This window comes from Lynx canadensis, chromosome B4, assembly GCF_007474595.2.
Source record: "Lynx canadensis isolate LIC74 chromosome B4, mLynCan4.pri.v2, whole genome shotgun sequence".
Taxonomy (NCBI): Eukaryota; Metazoa; Chordata; class Mammalia; order Carnivora; family Felidae; genus Lynx; species Lynx canadensis.
In genome coordinates this window covers 131,160,400-131,183,831 of record NC_044309.1, presented here as the reverse complement: position 1 = coordinate 131,183,831, position 23,432 = coordinate 131,160,400, and the positions used below count along the sequence as shown (strand labels likewise).

At 56.3% G+C, this 23,432-nt stretch overlaps 1 protein-coding gene across 3 annotated transcripts; it reads right to left on the bottom strand.

Moving 5' to 3' along the window:
• Window positions 1-1,025: 1,025 nt before the first annotated feature.
• PICK1 (protein interacting with PRKCA 1) lies at window positions 1,026-22,666 on the bottom strand. 3 transcript variants are annotated; one of them, XM_030320588.1, is made up of 13 exons: window positions 22,467-22,666; window positions 22,112-22,209; window positions 21,304-21,415; window positions 10,862-10,990; window positions 9,292-9,358; window positions 8,070-8,159; window positions 6,118-6,171; window positions 5,550-5,612; window positions 4,648-4,781; window positions 4,187-4,279; window positions 3,301-3,351; window positions 2,321-2,465; window positions 1,026-1,857 (listed from the first exon to the last, which is right to left on the bottom strand). In XM_030320588.1, the coding sequence occupies exons 2-13, from the start codon at window positions 22,150-22,152 to the stop codon at window positions 1,583-1,585; spliced, it is 1,254 nt and encodes a 417-aa protein (XP_030176448.1). In that variant the 5' UTR covers window positions 22,153-22,209; window positions 22,467-22,666; the 3' UTR covers window positions 1,026-1,582. The 3 variants fall into 3 exon arrangements, with proteins under 3 accessions (XP_030176448.1, XP_030176450.1, XP_030176449.1); XM_030320590.1 differs by having other exon boundaries at window positions 22,520-22,666; XM_030320589.1 differs by lacking the exon at window positions 22,467-22,666 and adding an exon at window positions 22,369-22,460.
• Between the last annotated feature and the right edge of the window lie 766 nt (window positions 22,667-23,432).

The following is a 23,432-nucleotide window of genomic DNA, read 5'->3' as shown; positions in this document are numbered from 1 at the left end:
CGTTTGATCTAACACTCACGGCGCCCAGACTGTGCCAGGCACTAAGTCCTTTCCAGGCGTCACCTCCTCGGATGCTCAAAATAGCCCACTAAGGCAGGGACCGTTATTGGCCACAATCACAGACGGGGAAACCGAGGCACAGAGAGGTCAGGGAGGAGCTCAGGGTTAGAGAGGCTGTGACTGGAAGCCAGGTGGTTGGTTGCAGTCTGTGCCCTTGGCCTCCACACTGGCTGTTCCTTCAGAGAGGCGGTCTGGTCTGGCAGCTCCGCGGGACCTGCGTGGACCCCTAGCGACAGCCCGTCCCTCCCTCCACGCTTGACAGTCCCATTCGGGCTGTTGCCCGTGACCCGTGAACTCACAGCTAATAAGCAGAAAGCCATTCTCCCCCCCACCCCATGTTAGCCTCTGCCCCCCCCCCCCGACTCTTCCCTCGTCAGGATGACCGTATAATTCAGTGTCCAAACAGGGACACTATTAATTACACGGGACCGCAGGTACAGACTGACGCGCGGCTCACGGGACACACGGCCACCCTGCAAAGACACGGGGTACGAGGGTGGCTTTCTCCACTGCCCTTCTCCCACGGCCCTGGCAGAACAGGCATGGCCGGAGGGTGGGGGCACCCTACGTTCTCTCCCCGACGTGGGGCCTCGGGGCCTCCTGAGTCAGTGTCTGTCCTGCCCTTCCCCAAACAAAGGCTGGGCTGCTGGCCGGAAGCACTGACAGACCAAAGATACGGGAGGACAGGAAAGGCTCCCCAGAGCCTCGGGGACCCGACAGATTGAAGTCCAAAGCCCACCCTGTCCCTGTACGCTGGGTGGCCCTGAGCAAGACATGTCTCTAGCCTCGGTTTCCCGTCTGTCAACGGGGACGGTAGTGCCAGTCACAGAGCTAGTGCGGAGAGGAAGTGACATATTTGAAGGGAACGTCCACAAATCCTGTCGCCCACCCTCCCCGGAGACCGGGGAGGCAGCAGGCGGGGCGTTGAGGGGAGGGGGGTCTGAGGCCACTGCAAAGAGCCCAGCTCCGTCTGGGTTCGTGTTTATTCGATACAGGCCCGGCGCCCAGCCCCTACCCCGGGAAGCGGCTGAGCCGGGGGCACGAAATAAATAAAGGCCGCCGAGGTGTGAGTGTGGGCTGCGGTGGGGCCGCCCCGGGCGAGGTGCGGGTGTACGTGAGACGCTGGCCTCAACCTCGGCCATCCACCCACGGCCCCCCAGCTCCGGTAGGCTCCAGGTGGGGACAGCGGCGCCGCCCAGGGGGGACGGGTCCTGGATTTCCTGCCGCCTCCCACCACTCCTCCTTTCTGCCCCCTCTCTCCTTCCTAAGGCAGTTCCAGAGGCCAAGCTCTCCATCTGGCTGGGGAGGGAGGGGGGAGGGGGCCGGTGTCCGGGGCCCGGACCTTTTCCCGGACGGGGCCCGGGCTCGCTGAGCTAGGACAGAGGAGCAGGGAGGCAGGCGCCCCAAGCCGGCAGGGCCTTTAGGCTCCGCCCTGTAGTGCGGCGGCCCCGCCCCCGCTTCCAGGCGCTGTCCTCCCGCTCGCTCACCCTGCCCCCCCAGCTCCGCACCCCACGGGGGCAATTCAGGAGCCACACCAGCTCCCGCCCTGGTCCAGGGGCCCGGCGGCCCCTCGCGCATCCCTGGACGGCTCCCCAGCTGCCGTGTCCTCGTCGTCTTCGTCCTCCTCGTCCTCCCCGTCGGTGAACTCATCCTGGCTGAGGCCGTAGGCCAGCGTGGTGTGGGCCAGGTCCACCTCGATGGGGAAGACGTCGGCGTCGCGCAGCACCGCGTAGCAGTCGTTGTAGTACTGGGACATGGTGGATACGAAGCGCTGCAGCTGGAACACGATGTCCTGGACTGGGGAGGGAGGGCAAGCGGACAGGCGCCGGTGGAGAAGCCCCTCCAAGCCTGCCCGGGCACCCCCCTGCCCCTCCCCCCGGGCTTCCCGTCCGCGCCTCGCGGAGGCCTCGCGCCCTGGGAGCGGGCGAGGCCGGGTCTCCCAGCTCCCGCGTCAGGGAAAGGGGGAGCCGGGCCCGCACCCCGCTGCGCCCACAGGGCGTGGACCAGCCCCGCTCAGGCCAGACCCCAGGAAGGGGGCTGCGTTTCTGCCAGGACTGTCCCTCTTGGGTCGGACTCAAAGCTCCGCCATGGCCTGGCCGTGGGACCTCACGTAAGTGCCTACCTGTCCAGGCCGCGGTCTTCCCAGCTCTGAGACGGGGAGAAGCCGGTAGCCCCGCCCCCCGCCCCCACCCCGGAGGGCGGTACAGGGCTGGGGCGGGGCATGCCCCCGAGGCCCCCAGCGCCCACCTCCGCCCCTCACCGTGCTTCTGGTCCAGCAACTCCACCTTCTCCAGCACATCTTTGCGCATCTGGGAGAAGCGGGCACGCGCCTCCTGGCGACAGCGCAGGATCAGGCGATACTCGTAGTTGCCAGTGCTCACGCGGTACAGGGGCTCCCCCAGGGCCTGGGGCAGGGAGGTGACCGTCAGGGACCTGGCAGGGGGCGGGCGGAGCCTGCTCTGGGACAGATGGGGGCAGGGGGCAGGAAGGCTGCAGAGCCCAGCCGCCAGCTCGCTCCCCCGCACCACAGGGCACTCGTCAAAGCTACCACTTCTGAGGACGCCAGGGATGGCCAGAAGCACCTGCTCATACCTTTGGCGGGGGGGGGGGGGGGGGGGGGACAAAAAACCAAACCCTCGCCACATTAAATAACGAACATCTAGTCCTAGGGTGGATCCTGCCATCAAAAATATGAAAAATTTAGGGGCGCCTGGGTGGCTCAGTCGGTTAGGCGGCCGACTTCGGCTCAGGTCAGGATCTCGCGGTCCGTGAGTTCGAGCCCCGCGTTGGGCTCTGTGCTGACAGCTCAGAGCCTGGGGCCTGTTTCAGATTCTGTGTCTCCCTCTCTCTCTGACCCTCCCCTGTTCATGCTCTGTCTCTCCCTGTCTCAAAAATAAATTTAAAAAAAAAGTTAAAAAAATATATGAAAAATTTAGATCAAAAACGCCTCTTGGGAAGGAGGAAAGTCAGTTTTTCCCCGCAAGAGCCTCACAGGGCCCAGAGGGGCTGGTTTCGGGGGGAGGTCCTACGGCAAGCTGGCCAGGATTGGGGCGCAGAGCTCCACAGCTGCAGAGACAAAAGCCCGGCCAGACCCCAAGCCTCTCCCAGGTAGGCCTGACCCCCCCCCCCACCGCGGTGCCCCTGGCAGACCCAGGACATTCTTGGGCCTGGGAGACAAGCGGGGGTGCGTACAGCCCCCTTTCCCACACCAGGGCCGCCCGACAGCCCCTGAGGACTCACGATGCAGCTGTACTCCTCGTCGTCCATCTCCTTCACCTTCAGGCAGTAGGACTGTGTGGGACGGGCGAGGCCACGATGTCAGGGCGGCGGCACCTTCGGGCTGGCCACCCTGTGCCCCACTTCCTCTCACGCCACAGAACCCCTACGCCCCCCGCCAAGGAGCAGCCACGCCAGGCCTCCTGGGCCCTGCGCATCCTCAACGAGGATAGGCTGAGACATGTCGGGGGCAGGGTGGCACCTCACTCAGACCGGCCCTTGCTCGGGGAGGCCCGGGGCGAGGTGCACGCGGGAGCATGCGGGCGCGAGCACGCATCCGGGAGGCTGGCAAGGGCCTGAGAAAACAGCCCAGCGTTTACTAAACTCAAGATGCTCTGGGAAAAAAGGGATTCCGTGGTCAAAAGAGCATGGGAAGGCCCTTGAAGACTCATGCTACACATAGGCCTGTCAAAGGCTTTGAGAAGTCCTGCAGCAAAGGAACCTTGGCTTGCTTCACGGAGCATTTTCCGTCAACTCCTTTGACCATGAGAATTATTACGTAAACATAAAACTCAATAATGTCCCTTGGCACCTACTTTATAACCACTGACCCACTGGTAAAAGTGCCCCCAAAATCCCAAGAGGTCAGAGTGGTCCAGAATAAGCCCTCTGCCTACCCCAGGCTCCCAGCCTCCCAGAGTCTCCTCTCAGCAGTTGGGGCCAGTGTCCAGGCTGCTGCCCAATTCCAGTACCTCCCAGGTCCCTGGTCCCACACCCTCAATCAGACACGACCGAGGCTGGCCCCATCCGGCTTGCCACCCTGTGGCCCACTAAGGGGCAAACTTCCAGGGGGGCTCTCTCCCCGTGGTGCCAGACCCTTCCCTCCCCAGAGACTGGAGACTCCACTCACCAGGTACTCAAACTTGACGTCCAGGTACTTCTTGATGGTGAGGCGAGTGTCTGGGATGGCTTTGTTGAGATAGGTGTTCAGGTCTGTCAGCATCTGGAAGGGATGGAGGGGGCGGATGCTCAGTCCCCCAGGGGCAGGGGGCAGGCTGGCCAGCTGACAAAGCATGACACCGACCCGTCAATCCTTCTAGTGGACTCAGGCGTCAGAGCCAAAGGGCGCTCCCAGACGGCTCTGTCCACTGAAGGGCGAGGGGCCAGGCCAGGCCAAGGGCAGACTTAACGAGTGAGTCGGTCAATGCCGAGTGAGGCCGGGGAGAGTGACTTACCCCCAGTCGGCCACGTCGGTGACCAAGCCGGACCCGCACCCCAGGGTTCCAACTCCAGTACGGGACCCTTTCTGCGTGCCGCGCTGCCCCCTCTCTACCCTCACAGGCTGACACACGCGTGCTCGACGTGACCTACCGGCTTGATGGTTTTCAGCAGCCGGATGCCGAACTTCTCGATGCTGCGGTGGGCGTCGGCAAACTTCACAAAAGCCTCGCTCGCAGCTGGCTGGGGCTCCCGCACCCCAATCACAGAGAACACGTCCCCAAAGGCTGCAGGACAAGTCTGCCCTGAAGGCTGCCCCTACTTGACCCCTTCGTGGAGGAGCCCGGGATTTGATGGGGAGAAGAAGCAGGGCAGGGGGGCCCGGCAGGCTGAAGGCCAAGGTCCGCATGAAGTCTACAAACCCAGGTAGGTGGTTCTACGCCCGAAGCGAGTTGGGTCTGTATCCCCTAAGGGAGCCGGGGCTGTACCTGACGGGAGTGGCCCTCGTTCCCCAGAGTGACCAGCGCATGGGGGAAGAAGGCTCGGGGGAAGAAGGTTGCCTGACAGCGGAGAACTGGTCTGGGAGTCTGGATGCCTGGGTCCTAAGGCCAGCTCTGCCCTAAGGAGCTGCGTGACTATTTCCTCTGTCTGGCCTTCATTTTCCCAACCGGAAACGGGGCTTAACTGCAGCTGCCCTGCCCTGCCCAGCTAACAGCCTTGTAGGAAATGAGACCACAAGTAAAAAAGGCCCCGTACACAGTAAGGCAGTACAGGTAAGACTGGGCAGGGCCCAGACGAGAGCCTGGGCCCCCACAGAAGACCGGCTGGTCCACACGTTCCCGACTGGCCTCCATTATTGCTATATGCCAGCATCTAGGCAAGGCCCGGCCCGGAAAGGGCCTGAGGTCAGGTGCTGTGGGGTCCGCCCGAGTGGGGGCGTGAGGAAGGTCCCGGGGAGGGGATCAGCCACACCCTCACCGTACAGGGAAGGACTGAGCTGACGAGGGAGTGAGGGTCTTTCCGGGGCCACTTGGCAGGTTTGGGGGTGCCCTTACCCCGGTGGGTCTGTGACAGCTCATAAAAGGCCCGCAGGAGATTCTTGGCGTGTTCTGTCATTCCTGCGGGAGAAACCCAACCAGAGGGGAACGGGGGCACGTGGTGAGACCACAAGGCCCCCCCCGGGACACGGCCTCCAACCCCCACCCCCAGGCCCTCACTGTTCCTGAGTTCGCTGGCTTTTCCCACAGTCACACTAGGGCCTGGGGTCGAAGGCTTAGCCCCCAGCGCCACCCGAGAGGAGCCGCCGTCAGACAGGGGAGCCAGGACTTGGCGGGGGCAGAAGGTGAACGAGGCCTTCTATGGGCTTCATCTCCGGGAGACGGCGGGGCTCTGAGAGACTCTCGCCTTGTCTACGCGTGCCACCGCTCGACTTTTTGTGGATGCGTGTGACTTCCGTAGTCAGAAAAAGGAAGTGATGAGAGGCTTCTTTTTCTGAAGAGTTCCTAACGGCCGCAGGACCCTAAAGCTCTACCCCAGGGCGGGGCTATGCTGGGCACTTACCGCCCGGCCGGGCACACCTCCCTCCGGGCACGCGGCCGGCGGCCAGAGTGTGCGCCCGCTCACCTTTATACAGCTCGGCGGTCCGTTCCAGCTCCTCCAGCCTCTTGACAAGCCCGTCTGCGGGGGTCAGAGGAGAAGGTGAGGCCAGTGAGTCTCGGCGAGCGTGGGGCGAGGAGAGAGCCAGGGGTGGCCTGAGCCAGGCTGGGGAGGGGAGAGGCAGCGCCCAGAGGAGAAGCAGGACTGGCACGGGCTGGGGTCCCAGGGGCGGGGGGGGTCTGGCATCTCAGCCGGTCCCGGAAGTGTTTCGTAGCGACCCGGGCCACCCAAACCACGGGCGAGCAGGGGACAGGCAGGGCCGCCCCCGGGGCGGCTCCCGAGACGAGCTGTCCCCCGACGCCCCACACAGGACGGGCACATCAGAGGGCCAGAAAGGCGATGGCCACGGAGGCACCAGCGCGAGTCACCAGCGCAAACCGGCTGGGCCCTCCCCGAGGCCCAACCCGTGGGTGGCTCCCCGCCGCCAGCCAAAGGCGGGCCCTCTCAAGCAGTCAAGGCTCCCGTGCGTCTAACACAAACCCTGCCGACAGCCAAGGAGGAAGGCAGGAGCCAGAGAGGAGCTGTTTTGACAACTCTCACGCAGGCACGGCGCAGCCCCTCCTGCAGAAGCCATCGCCATCACCATTGCGACGGCTCAGAAGGTTCGGGCTCAGAAGGGAGAACCGTGTGGGGCAGGAAGGCCAATTCGGGAGGGGCTTGGAGGCAGGCCTGGCACCGGACCTGGGTGGACATCTCCACCCATTTAACGCCTGTGTTTCTCAAGCACCTTCCGTGTGCCGGAGTCATGAGCTCCAAGTCATGCCCTCGAGGCTCACGGCCCAGCAGAGGGGGCGGTGGGGGGAGGGGGCAACAAATGACCAGAGTAACCTTGAGGGCTGTTGAGTGACAGGAGGGGAGCAGAAGCGGAGTCCGGGCAGAGACAGTGGCTGCGTGTCGGGGGGGGAGGGTGGGCTCTGGGGGAGGAGGGCATCTGGTTGGGGGCATTCAGGAGCTTGGCCCCCGGCCGGCCCCCAGGCGCTGGCTGCCCGGAGCCCTGGCACCTGGCCAGCCTGGCAGGAAAGGAGCCACGTAAGGGCGGCGCTGTTGTTCTTAGCTGGGTCATGGGACATCATGACAGCTTCAATTTTAGAAACCCTATTTAAGGCTGGGGAAATTGCAAGGTTTGGGGGGAAAAACACAACAACCAGCTCTAATTTCGTCTCAACGCATGGTAACTACAGTAACCGGGATTTATAGACACCAAGAAGCTGAAAATAGCAGCTGCCACTTTTGTAGCCGTTTGGAACGGGCTCAGACCCCACCCCCACGTCCCAGCCAATGAGGCCCAACTGAGCCTACCATATATATATATATAGGCATTTATATCCGCCCCCACATATATATACGGCAGAACTGCTATTTATAAATCCGGGCTGGGGACGGTCGGAGCAGGACCAAGTGTTTTGCTGGCCACACACATGCGTGGGTGTGAACGTGCCTGTCCGTGGCTCCCCGCCCCCACCTCCAGTCCCGGGCAGAAACCACCAAGACGAGGGCAGCAGCGCCACCTTCTGGAGAAAGGTAGGCGCGACGTGGGCGGTCCAGGAGCAGGGAGCCGGGGCCACACTGGAGAAGAGGGCACGCGGTGGCTGCCGCCAACGCTGTGACAGCAGCCGGGGCAGTGGCGAAGGCGCCAGCTCGGGCTGCTGGAAGGAAGCACCTCCATACTGTGTGTTGCTCTCATCTGTGACCTGGGCCCGGGATCCCCACCGGGGTGTGGGGGCCATGGCCGCCTGGGCTGACGGCTGCGGGCGCTCTTGGGGAGGCAGAGAGGCCCATGGGCGAGTGGATGGTGACCGTCAGCCCCACAGGCAGCAGGACCCACATCAGCAACGTGGGCAGCCAAGGCGCCCCTCTCTCCGGAAGCCTGGGCCTGAGACCTCGTCCCCGGGGCGGCTGGGCGGGAGGACAGGACTCACCATTGCACAGGATGGCCCGGCTCAGGCCCAGGGCGTCCGCGGTCCCCGAACTCATGTTCTCTACCAGCCGATGCTTTACCTTCTTCAACACTGGGACCAGGCGAGAAAGGGTCTCAGTGGACTCAGTGACAGGTAATCTACAGCAGGGCCCTCAGGCCATCCCTGCCCCAGCTCATCTCTCACTGCAAGCGACGGCAGGGGCTGAGGGGCCGCGCTGATGTTTAGTGCAGGGGTGAACGTGGAGTGGGGAGAGCCCCAGGCGGGCGTGCTGGGCCCCCTGCCCTATTCACTCCACAAGAGGGCAGTGTCGGGAGCTGGAAGGAGGTAAATGCATGTAATGCCAAGAGGCAAACCAGGGAGAGCCTCTTGTCCCTTCCGCATCTGGGAGCGGAGGTGCCCTCAACCACGAGTGGCCTCGGACCCCGGACTCAAGTATCGTATATGTGTTCGTATACTTAGTCCCTGGAAGGGGACCGGGTTGGCACCACAGGGCTTTTCTAGGGAGAACCTTCAGGACAGACTTGACCTGCTCTCAGCCTCTTTCCTTTAAAAACAACAGGAGGTGGCTGCGGCCCTAGGGTGGAGGAAAAGCGTGCCGGGCTCCAGAGCCCAGAGATCTGCGTGTGCATTCACCCAGGGGACGCAGAGCCCTCTCTGGGCCTCAGGCCTTGATGCGGGATGAGGCGGCTGGTCCAGAGGACTTCAAAGCTGCTGTCCAGCTCTGGAGTTTTGAAGTTACTACAGAGCCAAACCCAGCCCCCCTTGCAGGAGGCAACCTGTCCCAGGGAATGCCGTGGGAGGAAGGGCTGGCCTGCGACCCGAGGCCCGAGGCCTGAGGTCCAGTTCAGACCTCGAGCCCTCCTGGGAGTAGGGAGGCGGAAGAGGGGGCCAGGGTCGAGCAGGGGCGTGCGAGTGGTCATGGGGCACCACGCCTCATTGTGAGCCGCCCTCCCTTTTGGAAGGGTGAGGGGCTGGCCTCTAAGGGGCCACCCTACAGCAGCAAGGTCCCAGAGGAGGTGGCCAGGGGAGAGGGCTGAAACACGGGACAGAGCAAAATCAAGGACTGATTCTTGGGAGCCAGTGGCAGGCAGGAGAGCATCGTGGGTCCTCCTAGGCCCTCTGCACTGGCTTGGTCAAAAGCCACATAGCTCCTGACACACTGTCATAAAGAGGCAGAGGAGGGGCCAGGTGCCTGTGGGGCCCCTGCTCTGGTCCAGCTTACCAATGTCCAGGGACATGCCCTGCTTGGGGTCCGCCTGCAGCTTGTTGTAGTGAATAGTCACCTCCCCCTAGAAAAGCAGGATAGGCAGAGTTCAGATGGAGTCTCCTGGGTCCCAGGCCCCTTCCCTGGGGAAGGCCTGTCCGCCCCCAAATCTGCGGTCACGAGAGAATCCTGAGCCCTGGGAAGGACCCAGACCAACTACGGATTCTGCCATGCCAGGCCAAGGGCTGTGACACGGCCCTGCCTTAACTGGTTTGTTTCCAGTCCCTCCTTGTCCTGCTATGTGCCAGGCCCCGGGGAACCAGCGGGGACAAGGGCAGACACAGTCCCTGCTGCCACAGAGCTCACGGCGTGGCGGTCCCTGATGTCCCGTGCTCCAGCCGGATCAGGTGCCCCGCCTCCCTGACGCACGCCATGCTCCAAGCCTTCGCTACGCCATTTGCCCCACGTGGAGTGTCTTCTGCGCTCGAAGCCACCCCATCCTGAGGGGTCCCTCCATTCACTCAGCTAGTATGTCTGCATACTTTCTCTGTGCCCGGTGTTGGGGCTCAAAGGAGCAGGTGCAGGGCGGCCCCAACCTCCCAGGGACCGAGGCAGCAGGGAGGCTGACGCACGTCGCATTCTACATCTGGAAGAGAAGTGCCCGGCTTCTCCTGAGAAGCCTTCCCTAACCACGTGAGGCCACCACAGGCACTCTCATCCACGCAATCCTAAGACCCTTGAACTTGGGGCAGGATCCATTCAAATGCAAAACAGGATTCCAAAAATGAGTCCTGAAGGGGAACCAAACTGGCCTGACGCCGTCAGAGTCCCTCGGATGCACGAGGCTCTCTCGGGCTGCGGCAGAGCATGCCGGGGCCCCAGGACCGACAGCGGCTGGAGCAGCGGGAGTCAGACCTGGGCTCTGGTCCCGCCGTGTGACCAAAGCCAATCCCTTCCTCTCTCTGGGCACCAGTGAAATGGGGACGGTAGTCCCTGCCCGCACCCAAACACGGGAGCCGGGAGATCCTTGTGTTGATGTCAAGGCTGTGCACACACAACAGCTCTCGTCCTCGTGGGCACCATGGGGGGCTCAGAGGATGGGGGGGGGCAGTCTGTGAGCCCAGGAGGACCCAGGGGACTGAAAGTCCCTACAGGGATGAGGAGGGGGGGGGCTTCTCTTTCCTCCTTCCCCTCCCAGGCCCAAGCATGGCCCAACTGACATTTATCGAGGGTCTACTGACCCCGGCGGGATCACCTTGGACTTCCAGCTCCAGCTCCAGCCCTGAGAGGGGGACACGCTGGCTTGCCCCGAGGCCCTGGTTCGAGTCCGAAAGCTCCCCTGGGAGCTGAAGGGCAGGGGACCGAAAGGTGCCCACTCTCCCGCCAAGGCAGCACCAGTCCTCGAGTAGGAGCGGTATTTACTGACCACACGTGGGGGCCACCGAGGGAGGCTGGAGTGTGGCCCAGACCCCGGCGCACCAAGGAGGTAGCCGAGAGAGGGCCCGTCTCCTTGCAGGCCCGCCGGGGCCTCTGGGAGGCTGGGCGTCCCAGAAGGGTGCCTGTGTCCCCACCCCCGCGGCAGGCTTACCTTCACCTCCTGAATCATCTTCGCCACCTCCACCTTCGTTTTGCCTTTGATTGACCTGCCGTTGACGCCGGTGATCTCATCGCCAGCCGCCACAGTGCCGTCCAGGGCTGCCGGGGTGTTGTCAAACACCTGTGGGGGCAGGGTGGGGGAGGTGGGCAGAGCATCACGCTAAGAACACAGGGATTATTTCTTTTTCAATTTTTTTTAGCGTTCATTTATTTTTGAGACAGAGAGAGAGAGACAGAGCGTGAACGGGGGAGGGGCAGGGAGAGAGGGAGACACAGAATCGGAAACGGGCTCTGGGCTCCGAGCGGTCAGCACAGAGCCCGACGCAGGGCTCGAACTCACGGACCGTGAGATCATGACCTGAGCCGAAATCGGACGCTTAACCGACGGAGCCACCCAGGCGCCCCGGGGATTATTTTTTAAAAACTGATAAGGGAGACCGCACCAGCAAGAGGATCCACCTGTCCTTGGAAGCTGGACAGTGGAAAGCCAAGCGCCCGCAGAGGGGCTTTAGTAAGAGGGATCTAATCTTTGCTGGAAATTGCCAGAGGTCGGGAAGCGGACCTCTGGAAACAGCCACAGGTGGGTAGAAGGCAAGGTGTAGAAAGTAGGGAACCGACTCAACTCTGGGCTCCCTCCCTGTCCACACAGCCGCCCACTCCCCCTTCTCTGGGCAAGATGGAGATGGGCTTCCTCAGAGAAGCTCCCAACTCAGGCCCAGGGACCGAGGGAGGTGGGAGTGAGGCACGAGTCTAGACAGATTCAGGTTTAGCGAGTCCCAAAGCCCTCTAGCCCCACTGGGGCCCCAGAATGCCAGCAGCCAGGCTTACTGCCCTTCCCCGAGGGAGACTGGAGGCCCCTGCCCTGAACGGCCCGTCGATGTAGACACCGGGAGATCCCCCCCACAGCTTGCCTGATGCCCGACCGCCCCATGGGAAGCCCACCCGACACGGCCTGCACACGGATCTTCATGGTAGTAGGTGCCTGTGATGGTTCACTCCTAATGTAAGGATGGGCACTTGAGAAATGTGCCCCACATGAAAAATACTTAAACAGAAGAAAAGGAGCCATAGAAAGCAGCGACAAAGCAGAGGTAACAGAAAAACACAAGGAAAGCCATAATTAACATCTTCAAGGTGATCAGAAAAAGGAAACCAGGATGACGTAAAAGGATCGACTCGGAAATAGGAAAGATCTCTTAGCAATGCAAAATCTAATTGAAATGTACAATGTCAAAGAAGCTACGGAAACCAAGCCGAGGAAACTGACAAACTGCACAGCCAGAAGAAAAGAGAAAGAAAAATATAAGAAGGTCCATTCAGGAAGCCCAACACCAACCAAGAGGGGTCCCACAAGAGGGAACAGAAACCAGAGAGCGGGATCTCATCAAAGAGCTAATACTCGGGGCACCTGGGTGGCGCAGTCGGTTAAGTGTCCGACTTCAGCCAGGTCACGATCTCGCGGTCCGGGAGGTCGAGCCCCGCGTCGGGCTCTGGGCTGATGGCTCGGAGCCTGGAGCCTGTTTCCGATTCTGTGTCTCCCTCTCTCTCTGCCCCTCCCCCGTTCATGCTCTGTCTCTCTCTGTCCCAAAAATAAATAAACGTTGAAAAAAAAAAAAAAAAAAGAAAAGAGCTAATACTCAAGACTCCCACGGCAGAGAAAGACACGAGGCCCCTGAGGAACACACCCTCTGAGGCTCCGGCACAACAGACAGAAAAAGGCCTGTGCCAAGAGCCATCGTCATGGCCCTTCAAGTTGCCAAGGACAAGAAGAAGTTCCCAAGAGTCTTGACATTTCAAGGACAGAACGAATTACAGATAAAGAGTCACAGATAAGAAAAGCATCAGACAGGGGCGCCTGGGTGGCTCAGTCGGTTGGGCGTCCGACTTCAGCTCAGGTCATGATCTCGCGGTCCATGAGTTCGAGCCCTGCGTTGGGCTCTGGGCTGATGGCTCAGAGCCTGGAGCCTGCTTCTGATTCTGTGTCTCCCTCTCTCTCTGCCCCTCCCCTGTTCATGCTCTGTCTCTGTCTCAAAAATAAATAAACGTTAAACAAAAATTAAAAAAAAAGAAAAGCATCAGACATAACAACAGTGCTCGTGTCTAAAGATAATAAAATGCCATCGAATCTCTAAGTGAAAAATTATTTTCAAACTTGTCACTCTTTTTTTTTTTAACATTTATTTGTTATCGAGAGACAGAGAGAGACACAGCGTGAGCAGGGGAGGGGCAGAGAGAGGGGGAGACACAGAATATGAAGCAGGCTCCAGGCTCTGAGCTGTCAGCACAGAGCCGGACACGGGGCTCGAACTCACAAACCGCGAGATCATGACCTGAGCCGAAGTCGGTCGCTTAACCGACTGAGCCACTCAGGCGCCCCTCAAACTTGTCCATTCTTGAATTTGATCTGGCCAAGCGTCAGATGGAAAGAAAATGAAAATCACAACAAAGACAAGATAACGGCATTTTCAGAGACACAAGCTCTCAAAACATTCACCTCCCTGGCAGCCTTTCTCAGAAAGCTACAGGAGGATGTGTTCCACCACGATCAGGAAGTAAGCTGAGGAAGGCGCCCCTGTCCTGGGCAGCAAAGGAAAAAATCAACAAAACTAAAAGGCAACCGGCGGAATGGGAGAAGATATTTGCAAGTGACTGATCTGATAAAGGGCTAGTATCCAAAATATATAACGAACTTACAAAACTCAATACCCCAAAATCAAATAACCCAATTACCAAATTGGCAAAAGACATGAACAGACATTTCTCCAAAGAAGACACCCAGAGGACCGCCAGGCACATGAAAAGATGCTCAACATCACTCACCGTCAGAGAAATTCAAATCAAAAGCACAATGAGATACCACCTCACGCCTGTCAGAACGGCTAAAATCAACAACACGAGAAACAACAGGGGCTGGCGAGGACGTGGAGCAAAAGGAACCCTCTGGCACCGTTGGTGGGGATGCACACTGGTGCAGCTGCTCTGCAAAACAGTGTGGAGGTTCCTCCAAAAGTTAAAAATAGAACCATCTGATGATCCAGCAATCGCACTACTGAGTACGCAAAGAAAACAAAAACACTAACTCTTTTCTTTTTCATGTTTATTTTTTTGAGAGAGAGAGTGTGAACGGGGAAGAGGGGCAGAGAGAGGAGAGAGAATGCCAAGCAGGCTCCACGCACAGCACAGAGCCCGATGTGGGGCTCGATCTCACGAAACGCGAGATCACGAGCTGAGCTGCTATCAAGAGTTGAACGCTGAACTGACTGAGTTACCCACTCACCCCACAAAAACACTAATTCACAGGGATACATGCACCCCTATGTTTAGAGCAACATTATTTACAGTAGCCAAGATATGGAAGCAGCCCAACTGTCCATCGGCCAATAAATGGATAAAGAAGATGTGGTGTATAGAGACACAATATGCAAAGCCATAAAAAAGAAGGAAATCTTGCCATTTGCAAAGACATAGATGGATCTAGAGAGTATGAGGCTGAGCGAAATAAGTCAGAGAAAGACAAATGCCATATGCTTTCACTCGTATGTGGAATTTAAGAAAAAAACAAAAGTACAAATGGGAAAAAAGAGAGAGAGAGACAAAAGAAGAAAAAGACTCTTACCCCACTAAAAAGGAGAACTACAGACCAATTTCCCTGATGAACACGGACGCAAAAATCCTCAACAAGATTATTAGCCAACCGGATCCAACAATACATTAAAAAAATTATTCACCACGACCAAGTGGGATTTAAACCTGGGATGCAGGGCTGGTTCAATATCCACAAAATGATTAACGTGATTCATCACATCAATAAAAGAAAGGACAAGAACCATATGATCCTCTCAATAGGTGCAGAGAAAGCATTTGACAAAATACAGCATCGTTTCTTGATAAAAACCCTCAAGAAAGTAGGGATAGAAGGCTCATACCTCGAGATCATAAAAGCCATATATGAACGACCCAATGCTAATATCATCCTCAAAGGGGGAAAACTGAGGGCTTCCTCCTAAGGTCAGGAATAAGACAGGGATGTCCACTCTTGCCACTGTTATTCAACATAGTCCTGGAAATCTTAGCTTCTGTAATCAGAAAACACAAAGAAATAAAAGGCATCCAAATCAGCCAGGAGGAGGTCAAGCTTTCACTCTTTGCAGCGACATGATACTCTATATTGAAAACCCAAAAGATTCTACCAAAAAACTGCTAGAACTGATTCATGAATTCAGCAAAGCTGCAGGATATAAAATCAATGCACAGAAATCGGTTGCATTCCTAGACCCCAATAATGAAGCAACAGAAAGAGAAATCAAGGAATCGATCCCATTTACAGTTGCACCAAAACCCATAAAATACCTAGGAATAAATCTAACCAAAGAGGTGAAAAATCTATACACTGAAAACTATAGAAAGCTTATGAAAGAAATTGAAGACACATGGGGCGCCTGGGTGGCGCAGTCGGTTAAGCGTCCGACTTCAGCCAGGTCACGATCTCGCGCTCCGTGGGTTCGAGCCCCGCGTCGGGCTCTGGGCTGATGGCTCGGAGCCTGGAGCCTGTTTCCGATTCTGTGTCTACCTCTCTCTCTGCCCCTCCCCCGTTCATGCTCTGTCTCTCTCTGTCCCAATAATAAATAAAAACGTTGAAAAAAAAAATTTAAAAAAAAAAAAAGAAATTGAAGACACAAAAAAATGGAAAAAGATTCCATGCTCCCGGATAGGAAGAACAAATATTGTTAGAATGTCGATACTACCCAAAGCAATCTACGTGTTCAATGCATTCCCTATCAAAATAACACCAGCATTCTTCACAGAGCCAGAACAAATAATCCTAAAGTTTGTATGGAACCAGAAAAGACCCCGAATAGCCAAAGCAATCTCGAAAAAGAAAACCAAAGCAGGAGGCATCACAATCCCAGACTTCAAGCTATACTACAAAGCTGTCATCATCAAGACAGTATGGCACTGGCACAAAAAGACACTCAGATCAATGGAACAGAACAGAGAACCCAGAAATGGACCCACAAACGTGCGGCCAACTAATCTTTGACAAAGCAGCAAAGAATAGCCAATGGAATAAAGACAGTCTCTTCAGCAAGTGGTGCTGGGAAAACTGGACAGCGACATGCAGAAGAATGAACCTGGACCACTTTTTTTTTTTTTTTAATTTTTTTTTTTTTAACGTTTATTTATTTTTGAGACAGAGAGAGACAGAGCATGAACGGGGGATGGTCAGAGAGAGGGAGACACAGAATCTGAAACAGGCTCCAGGCTCTGAGCCATCAGCACAGAGCCTGACGCGGGGCTCGAACTCACGGACCGCGAGATCATGACCTGAGCCGAAGTCGGACGCTTAACCGACCGAGCCACCCAGGCGCCCCAAACCTGCACCACTTTCTTACACCAGACACAAAAATAAACTCAAAATGGATGAAAGACCTAAATGTAAGACAGGAAACCATCAAAATCCTCGAGGAGAAAGCAGGCAAAAACCTCTTTGATCTTGGCCGCAGCAACTTCTTACTCAACACGTCTCCGGAGGCAAGGGAAACAAAAGCAAAAATGAACTACTGGGACCTCATCAAAATAAAAAGCTTCTGCACAGCGAAGGAAACAATCAGCAAAACTAAAAGGCAACCGACAGAATGGGAGTAGATACTTGCAAATGACATATCGGATAAAGGGTTAGTATCCAAAATCTATAAAGAACTTATCAAACTCAACACCCAAAACCCAAATAATCCGGTGAAGACATGGGCAAAAGACACGAATAGACACTTCTCCAAAGAAGGCATCCAGATGGCCAACCGGCACATGAAAAAATGCTCCACATCACTCATCATCAGGGAAACACAAATCAAAACAATGGATACCACCTCACACCCGTCAGAACGGCTAACATCAACAACTCAGGCAACAACAGACGTTGGCGAGGATGCGGAGAAAGAGGATGTCTTTTGCATTGTTGGTGGGAATGCAAACTGGTGCAGCCACTCTGGAAAACAGTATGGAGGTTCCTCAAAAAATTAAAAATAGAACTACCCTACGACCCAGCAATCGCACGACTAGGCATTTATCCACGGGATACAGGGGTGCTGTTTCGAAGGGACACATGCACCCCCAGGTCTACAGCAGCCCTATCAACAATAGCCAAAGTATGGAAAGAGCCCAAAAGTCCATCGACGGACGAATGGATAAAGATGTGGTGTATCTAGACAATGGGGTATTACTGGGCAATCAAAAAGAATGAAATCTTGCCATTCGCAACTACGTGGCTAGAAGCGGAGGGTATTATGCTAAGCGAAATTAGTCAGAGAAAGACAAACATCCTATGACTTCACTCCTATGAGGACTTTAAGAGACAAAACAGATGCACATAAGGGAAGGGAAGCAAAAATAATACAAAAACAGGGAGGGGGACAACACAGAAGAGACTCTTAAATATGGAGAACAGACTGAGGGTTGCGGGAGGGGCTGTGGGAGGGGGGGAGGGGCTACATGGGGAAGGGGCACTAAGGAATCTACTCCTGAATTCATTGTTGCCATACGCTAACGAATATATAGCCACTAACATATTTGGATGTAAATTCATTTGGATGTAAATTTTTTTTAAAAATTATAAAAAAAAAAAAAAGAGAGAGAGAGACGTTCAACCGACCGAGCCAAAAAAAAAAAAAAGAAAAGAAAAGAGAAAGAAACAGACTCTTAACTACAGAGAACGCCTTGATGGTCACTGGTGGGGCAGATGGGTGAAACAGGCATGGGGACGAGGGAGGGCACTTGCCGTTTTGAGCACTGGGTGAGGCGTGGAGGTGCCGTGTCACCACATTGTACGCCTGCAACGAGCATTACACCGCTTGTTAACTAATTGCATTTAAAATAAACACTTTAGGGGGCGCCTGGGTGGCTCAGTCGGTTGAGCAGCTGACTTCGGCTCAGGTCATGATCTCGCGGTCCGTGAGTTCGAGCCCCACATCAGGCTCTGTGCTGACAGCTCGGAGCCTGGAGCCTGCTTCCGATTCTGTGTCTCCCTCTCTCTCTGACCCTCCCCCATTCATGCTCTGTCTCTCTCTGTCTCAAAAATAAATAAACGTTAAAAAAAATTAAAATAAACACTTTAGGGGCGCCTGGCTGGCTCTGTCGGAGGAGCAAACAACCCTCGATCTCGCGGTTGAGCGTTTGGCCCCATGCCGGGTGTAGAGACCGCTTAAATAAATGAACTTCAAAATAAATACATAAAATAAAATAAAGACTTTAGAAAAGAAAGGGGGCTCCTGGAGGCGGGGGAGTCCAACACAGGGGAGGGAAGGGGAGGGTCAGCGAGGACCGGCTGCAGCGCAGGTGGGGGGAACAGAAAGACGATGGGCAAAGTCCGCCTGAGGAAAGGGCCCTGAATGTGCGAGGAGAGTGCAAAGGGAGAAAACCCAGGAAATGACTTCATTTTTTAATTTTTTTTAAGTTTATTTATTTTGAGACGGAGAGAGCATGAGCGGGGGAGGGGCAGAGGGAGAGGGAGAGAGAGAATCCCAAGCTGGCTCTGAGCTGTCAGCACGAGGGCTCGAACTCACAAACCATGAGATCCCAACCTGAGCTGAAATCAAGAGTTGCGCGCTGAGCCGACCGAGCCACCCAGGTGCCCCCCAAGAAACGACTTTAAAAAAGAAAACTGAGTTAAGAATGGAGACAGAGGTTCCTCAAAAAGTTAAACACAGAGGCACCGGGGGGCCCAGCAATCCCGCTGCCACTCCCAGGTACGCACCCCCTAAAAAGGAAAGCGCGTGTCCCCACAGAAACTGCGCGTGCATGTTTGCGGTGGTGTCATTCGTAACAGCCGGAAGGTGCAGACAACCCAAATGTCCACCAAACGGGTAAACAAATTGTGGGGTATCCACAAAATGGAAGATTAGCCGGGAAAAGAATGAAATACTGAAATATGCCACAGCTTGACTGAATTTCAAAAACATTATGCTACGTGAAAGAAGCAAGATACGAAAGGTGACATGTGCAGATTCTTTTTATATAAAATATCCAGAAAAAAACAACCTCTATAATAACCAGATGACCAACCAATCGAAAATAACCGGCACACGGGGTGCCTGGGTAGCTCAGCTGGTTAAGCGTCAGGCTCCTGATTTCAGCTCGGGTCACGATCTCGTGGTTCGTGAGATCCAGCCCCGCGTCGGGCTCTGCACTGACAGCCCAGGGCCTGTTCGGGATTCCCTCTCTCCCCCTCTCTCTGCCCCCCCCGACCCCACTAATGCTTGCTCTCTCTCAAAATAAATAAATAAACTGTAAAAAATTAAATAAAATAAAATAACCAGCACAGACGCTAATTTGTGCGTCTGCGTCTGGGCAGAGCCCAGTGTAGGGCTTGAACTCGTGAACCGTGAGATGGTGACCTGAGCCGAAATCAAGAGCTGGCCGCTGAACTGACTGAGCCATCCAGACGCCCCTTAAATAATCTTTTTAAAAAGCACAACCACGGAGGATCCCTAAGCTCAGTATGCAGAACAGCGCGTTACTGTCCTCCTGCAACACGAGCTAGGGAGGACGGGCTCTTTATTTTCTTCACGTCCCGATCCCTAGCGCCCACCCTGGAGCCAGGCCCGCCGCGCTGACGGTGGTGACAGTGGGTTCGCAGAAACTGCAAAATCACTATGCTGGGGGGCTGGGGTGAGAGAAAGCAGAGTGGTTCTGGAAGACAGCTAACGTGCCCATCCACCGGACTGGGAAAAGGTGACAGATATTTACAAGGGACAGACCAAGAAGTAACAAGATAAGCATCTAAGTGAGAAAAATGGAAACGCACCGGAAGAAACAGCTACAAGGGAGGAAAAGCGGTGCTGCTGCCGGATGGGGTGGGGGAAGGGCGGGTGGGGGTGGGGAAGGGTGGTAAGAAGGGGTGGAAGAGGTGGGCTGTTATTTGACACAGGCCTTCTGGTGCTCTTGACTTATCCAGAGCAAATCGGATAAGCTTTGATAAAAATACAATTCAATTTCTGTTGAGAGTGGGGGGCGGGGGCACAAGTGAGCAAGGGGCAGAGAGAGAGAGACAGACAGACAGACAGAGAAGCAGGTCTCACCCAAAGTGGGGTTTACGTTTTTGTTTTCATTTTTGTTGTTGTTTTTTTTTTTTTTACCTGCAGTGGGGGCTCCCGTTCACCCGATGTAGGACTCGAACTCACAAACCGTGAGATCCTGACCTGAACCGAAGTCAGATGCTCAACGACTGAGCCACGCAGGCACCCAACACAATTCGATTTTTAAAAAACCAAAGTCTATGAGTATATAATCCCAGTTTCTTTTAAGCAAACCTGACTCCAAACAGGTGAGGAGGGGGAGGGGGCAGGGGCCCAAAAGGCACATGGCAAGGAGGCCAGGCCTGGACCAGGCCTCCCTAACACCTCCTGGGTCACAGGAGACCAAACTGCTCGTGAAGGTAGCACCCTGAGCCTGAGCAAGCCGGGCCAGATCCCGGGAATCTCGGTCTCCAAGGCCCAGAAGCGACTCTTGCAAGATCCTGGGAGACTACGGTCTCCCATCTGCCATCAATGACTACCTAGCTGAGAAAGTTAGATCAGGGTAGAAGCCAGGTCAAGTTTACGTCTGAGGTGGCAAGTTTCCTCCCGAGGCTACCGAAAAACCAGTCACTCCTGACCAGCCACGGGGTAAAGGAAACTGTCCCCACTCCTGAGTCACGGCTGACAGAGTATCACCAGGGCAGTCTCTTTGACAAGAACCACGAAATCATTCAGCACCTCCGGGAGATCGTCTGGGAAAACGAATGGCCGCCATAAACATAGTAACAGCTACTACTTCATGAGTGTTTACTGAATGCCAGGCACTGTTTGGGGCATTCTGTTTAACCACCACCGTGACCTTCACATTTTACACCATCACCTTCCAGGTGAGGAAACTGAGGCCCAGAGAGCTTAAGTAACTGGCTGCTAAGCAGGGAAGGTGACACTTGAACTCAGACCGTTATTACTTCACGGACTTGCACACTCCCCCCTACACTCGACTTGCACCAGGACTCAGGGCGGACTCGGTTCGTGGATTCATGAGAGGCATTTTTACCGAAGGTCGACCCCGCGCCAGGAACGCCACTGGGTGCTGACTGCGGTAACAAAGCAAACTCGGCTCCCGTCCTCAATGCGCGGAGTCTGGGAAGCGGCTAGATAGAGAACGACTAACGGGCAAACCCGTGATTAGAGACGGTGACAAGTGCTGAGAAGGAAAAGAACACGCTGAAATGACAAGAAAACCAGGGCACGCTGGCTGGAGGGGGAGGGGTCAGGAAGGCCTCTCTGACGAGGTCAGACCTCAGCGACGGGGAGCCATCAGCTCTGCAGAGTGAAGGATGAACCTGCCCTGGTCATGCCCCAGTAGGGAGGTGGCTCGCCCCTTCCAGGACCTCACCCCCACCTGCAAGGCAGCCAGTACCTGGACGATGTAGAGGCAGGGACAGTACTGGGCCCCTCCTCCTATGCTGATCCCGATCAGGTTCTGAGCATCCTTCTGGAGGGTCACCTTCCCAGGCACAGTAGGGATTCCGCTAGAAAGAAAAGACATGAGACTGCTTCCCCGGAGGAGGGATGACCGAGGGCACAGGGAAGGCTCCTGTTAAACTATCCGTCACCCATCTCTCAATCGCTCTGCTCGATTACCTCTCAGCTTTCACTACAAGGTTGGGCTTATTTATGTTTTGTGGAAAAATATTTGCCTTCGCTCACTTCCTCGTTCAGCAAACGTTGGCTAACAACCTATTGACGTCGAACACCATACGAAGCACTAAGGACACGGGCAGCGGAGTGATGGGGGATACATTTTGGTAAGGAGGCGAACAATTTTTAAAAATCTGTCCCACTCATCATCTGTGCCGGGGAGCAAGCTACGTTTACGAGATTCCTGTTCACCTTCAAAACCTGGCTCAGTGGCCACCTCTTTTCGAAGTCTTCCCTGAACATCCCAGCAAAAGCCCTGGCCCATCTGATCTCTCCTTGTCGCCAGGCCATTCTCCATTAGTGCCCATGTGGCCCTGGAATATCATCTGCTAATGTGTCCACAGCCCCCTACAGAGGGTGAGCTCCTGTTAGGGCAGGGTCCATTTCTGCTACAGGACAAGACCCAATCTCCCCCGCCACCCCACCCCCGGCTGAGAGGCAAGGGTCTCTGGACCTGGGACGTCTGGGGATCTGGAGGCCCTTGGGGCTCGTGCATCCCTGGGACCTGAAGGGAACAAAATACTCACAGTTTGTCCTCCTCGATGTCATAATCCAAGTCTGCAAACATGGTTCCGAGAGTTGAGGGGGGCTGGCTAAGTGCCCAGCTCGGCAGAGGAATGGGGAACTGGATCAGGGAGAGAAAAGAGCGTAGGGTTTAGGGACCCGCAGTGCCCAGATGTCAACCTCCACCGCGGCGATCCGGGAGAGCCGGACCCTCCCCCTTCCCCCTGGCCGGTGGGGGGAGTCCCCGGGGTTTGGGGGCGGGAAGGTAAAGGGTTCTTACTAGGTACAGGGGGGAAGTCCAGGCCAGGGCGGTGGACTCAGACCCCAGAGGCCGCCCCACGGGTCTCCAGGCCCTTGGGAACTACCGCGGTCGCTCACCGGAAGCGTCAGTCCCTCCGCCGGGTCCAGGCCAGGCTGGCACCTGAACCCACCTGCCGTTCCACCTGTCTGCGGCCGCGACTGTCGCGTCACTTCCGGCGAGACGCGGAAGTCCCGCCTTCTCCACCACCGGGGTATCTGCCCCGATCCCTGCAGACAAGCCTTCCTCCCGGGCTCCCTGGGCTCCGAGAACCAGAAAAGAGAACAAGTATTGGCGGAAACTCGCCCTTAGCATGAAACAGCGGAAACAGAGGAAAGGTCTGGACAGGCCGACAGCGCCCGACCCCGCCCCCCGCCCTGTGGCCGCCGCCATCTTGATAAGGGTAGGGTTCTTCCCGGCTTCCTCAGCGGGACGCGGGGGACCACGCCGGCCGGGCGGTTGCCTGGCAACGGAAGCATCCTTGGGCGCGGAGGCTTCCGGCGAAGTTCAGTGGAATACAAACCCTCTCAGATTTTCAGCACCCCGTCTTAGGGCGCTGTTTGTTTCTCCTGTGCTAGAATGACAGTCTCCGAGCTTTTAGGGCCCCTGGAGCCTAATCCCAGTTCTGCGACCAGGAAACTCAATGCCAGAGAAGGCAAGGGATTTTTGGTCCGGAGCCACCCCCCCAGGTGGTATTAAGATCTAGATCTTGACCCTGAGATTCCTGCCACCGGGTTCAGCGCCCTTTTAAGGCTTGCACACTTGTATTCAGTGGCTCAGTTATTGACCACAGATTGGACAAGTTACCTTCCTTTGCTTTTGTGTGCCCCTTTCCCCATATGCAAACTAAGAGCATTGAGGCACATGCTTCTGCGGTATTTGGCGAAAGGCTCCTCACACCTCACCTCCCTCTTTAGTCCTGAGGAGCAGGAGGGCCCCACGGAGGGTCACAGCTTCCTCCCAGGGGCAGCGGAGGAAGGAGAGACACAGAAGGATGATTATCCGAATATCCCACCATCCGATGGGATCCCCACGCCACCCCCTCC

What these genes read in the sequence shown, in the direction of transcription:
- PICK1 (XM_030320588.1), bottom strand. Translation starts at nt 22,152, where the DNA reads ATGTTTGCAGACTTGGATTATGACATCGAGGAGGACAAACT. An exon ending in GGGCATGTCCCTGGACATTG is followed by an intron (nt 8,160 to 9,291) that starts GTAAGCTGGACC and finishes GCCTGGTCCCAG; the next exon opens with TGTTGAAGAAGGTAAAGCAT. An exon ending in TGCTGAAAACCATCAAGCCG is followed by an intron (nt 4,280 to 4,647) that starts GTAGGTCACGTC and finishes CATCCCTTCCAG; the next exon opens with ATGCTGACAGACCTGAACAC.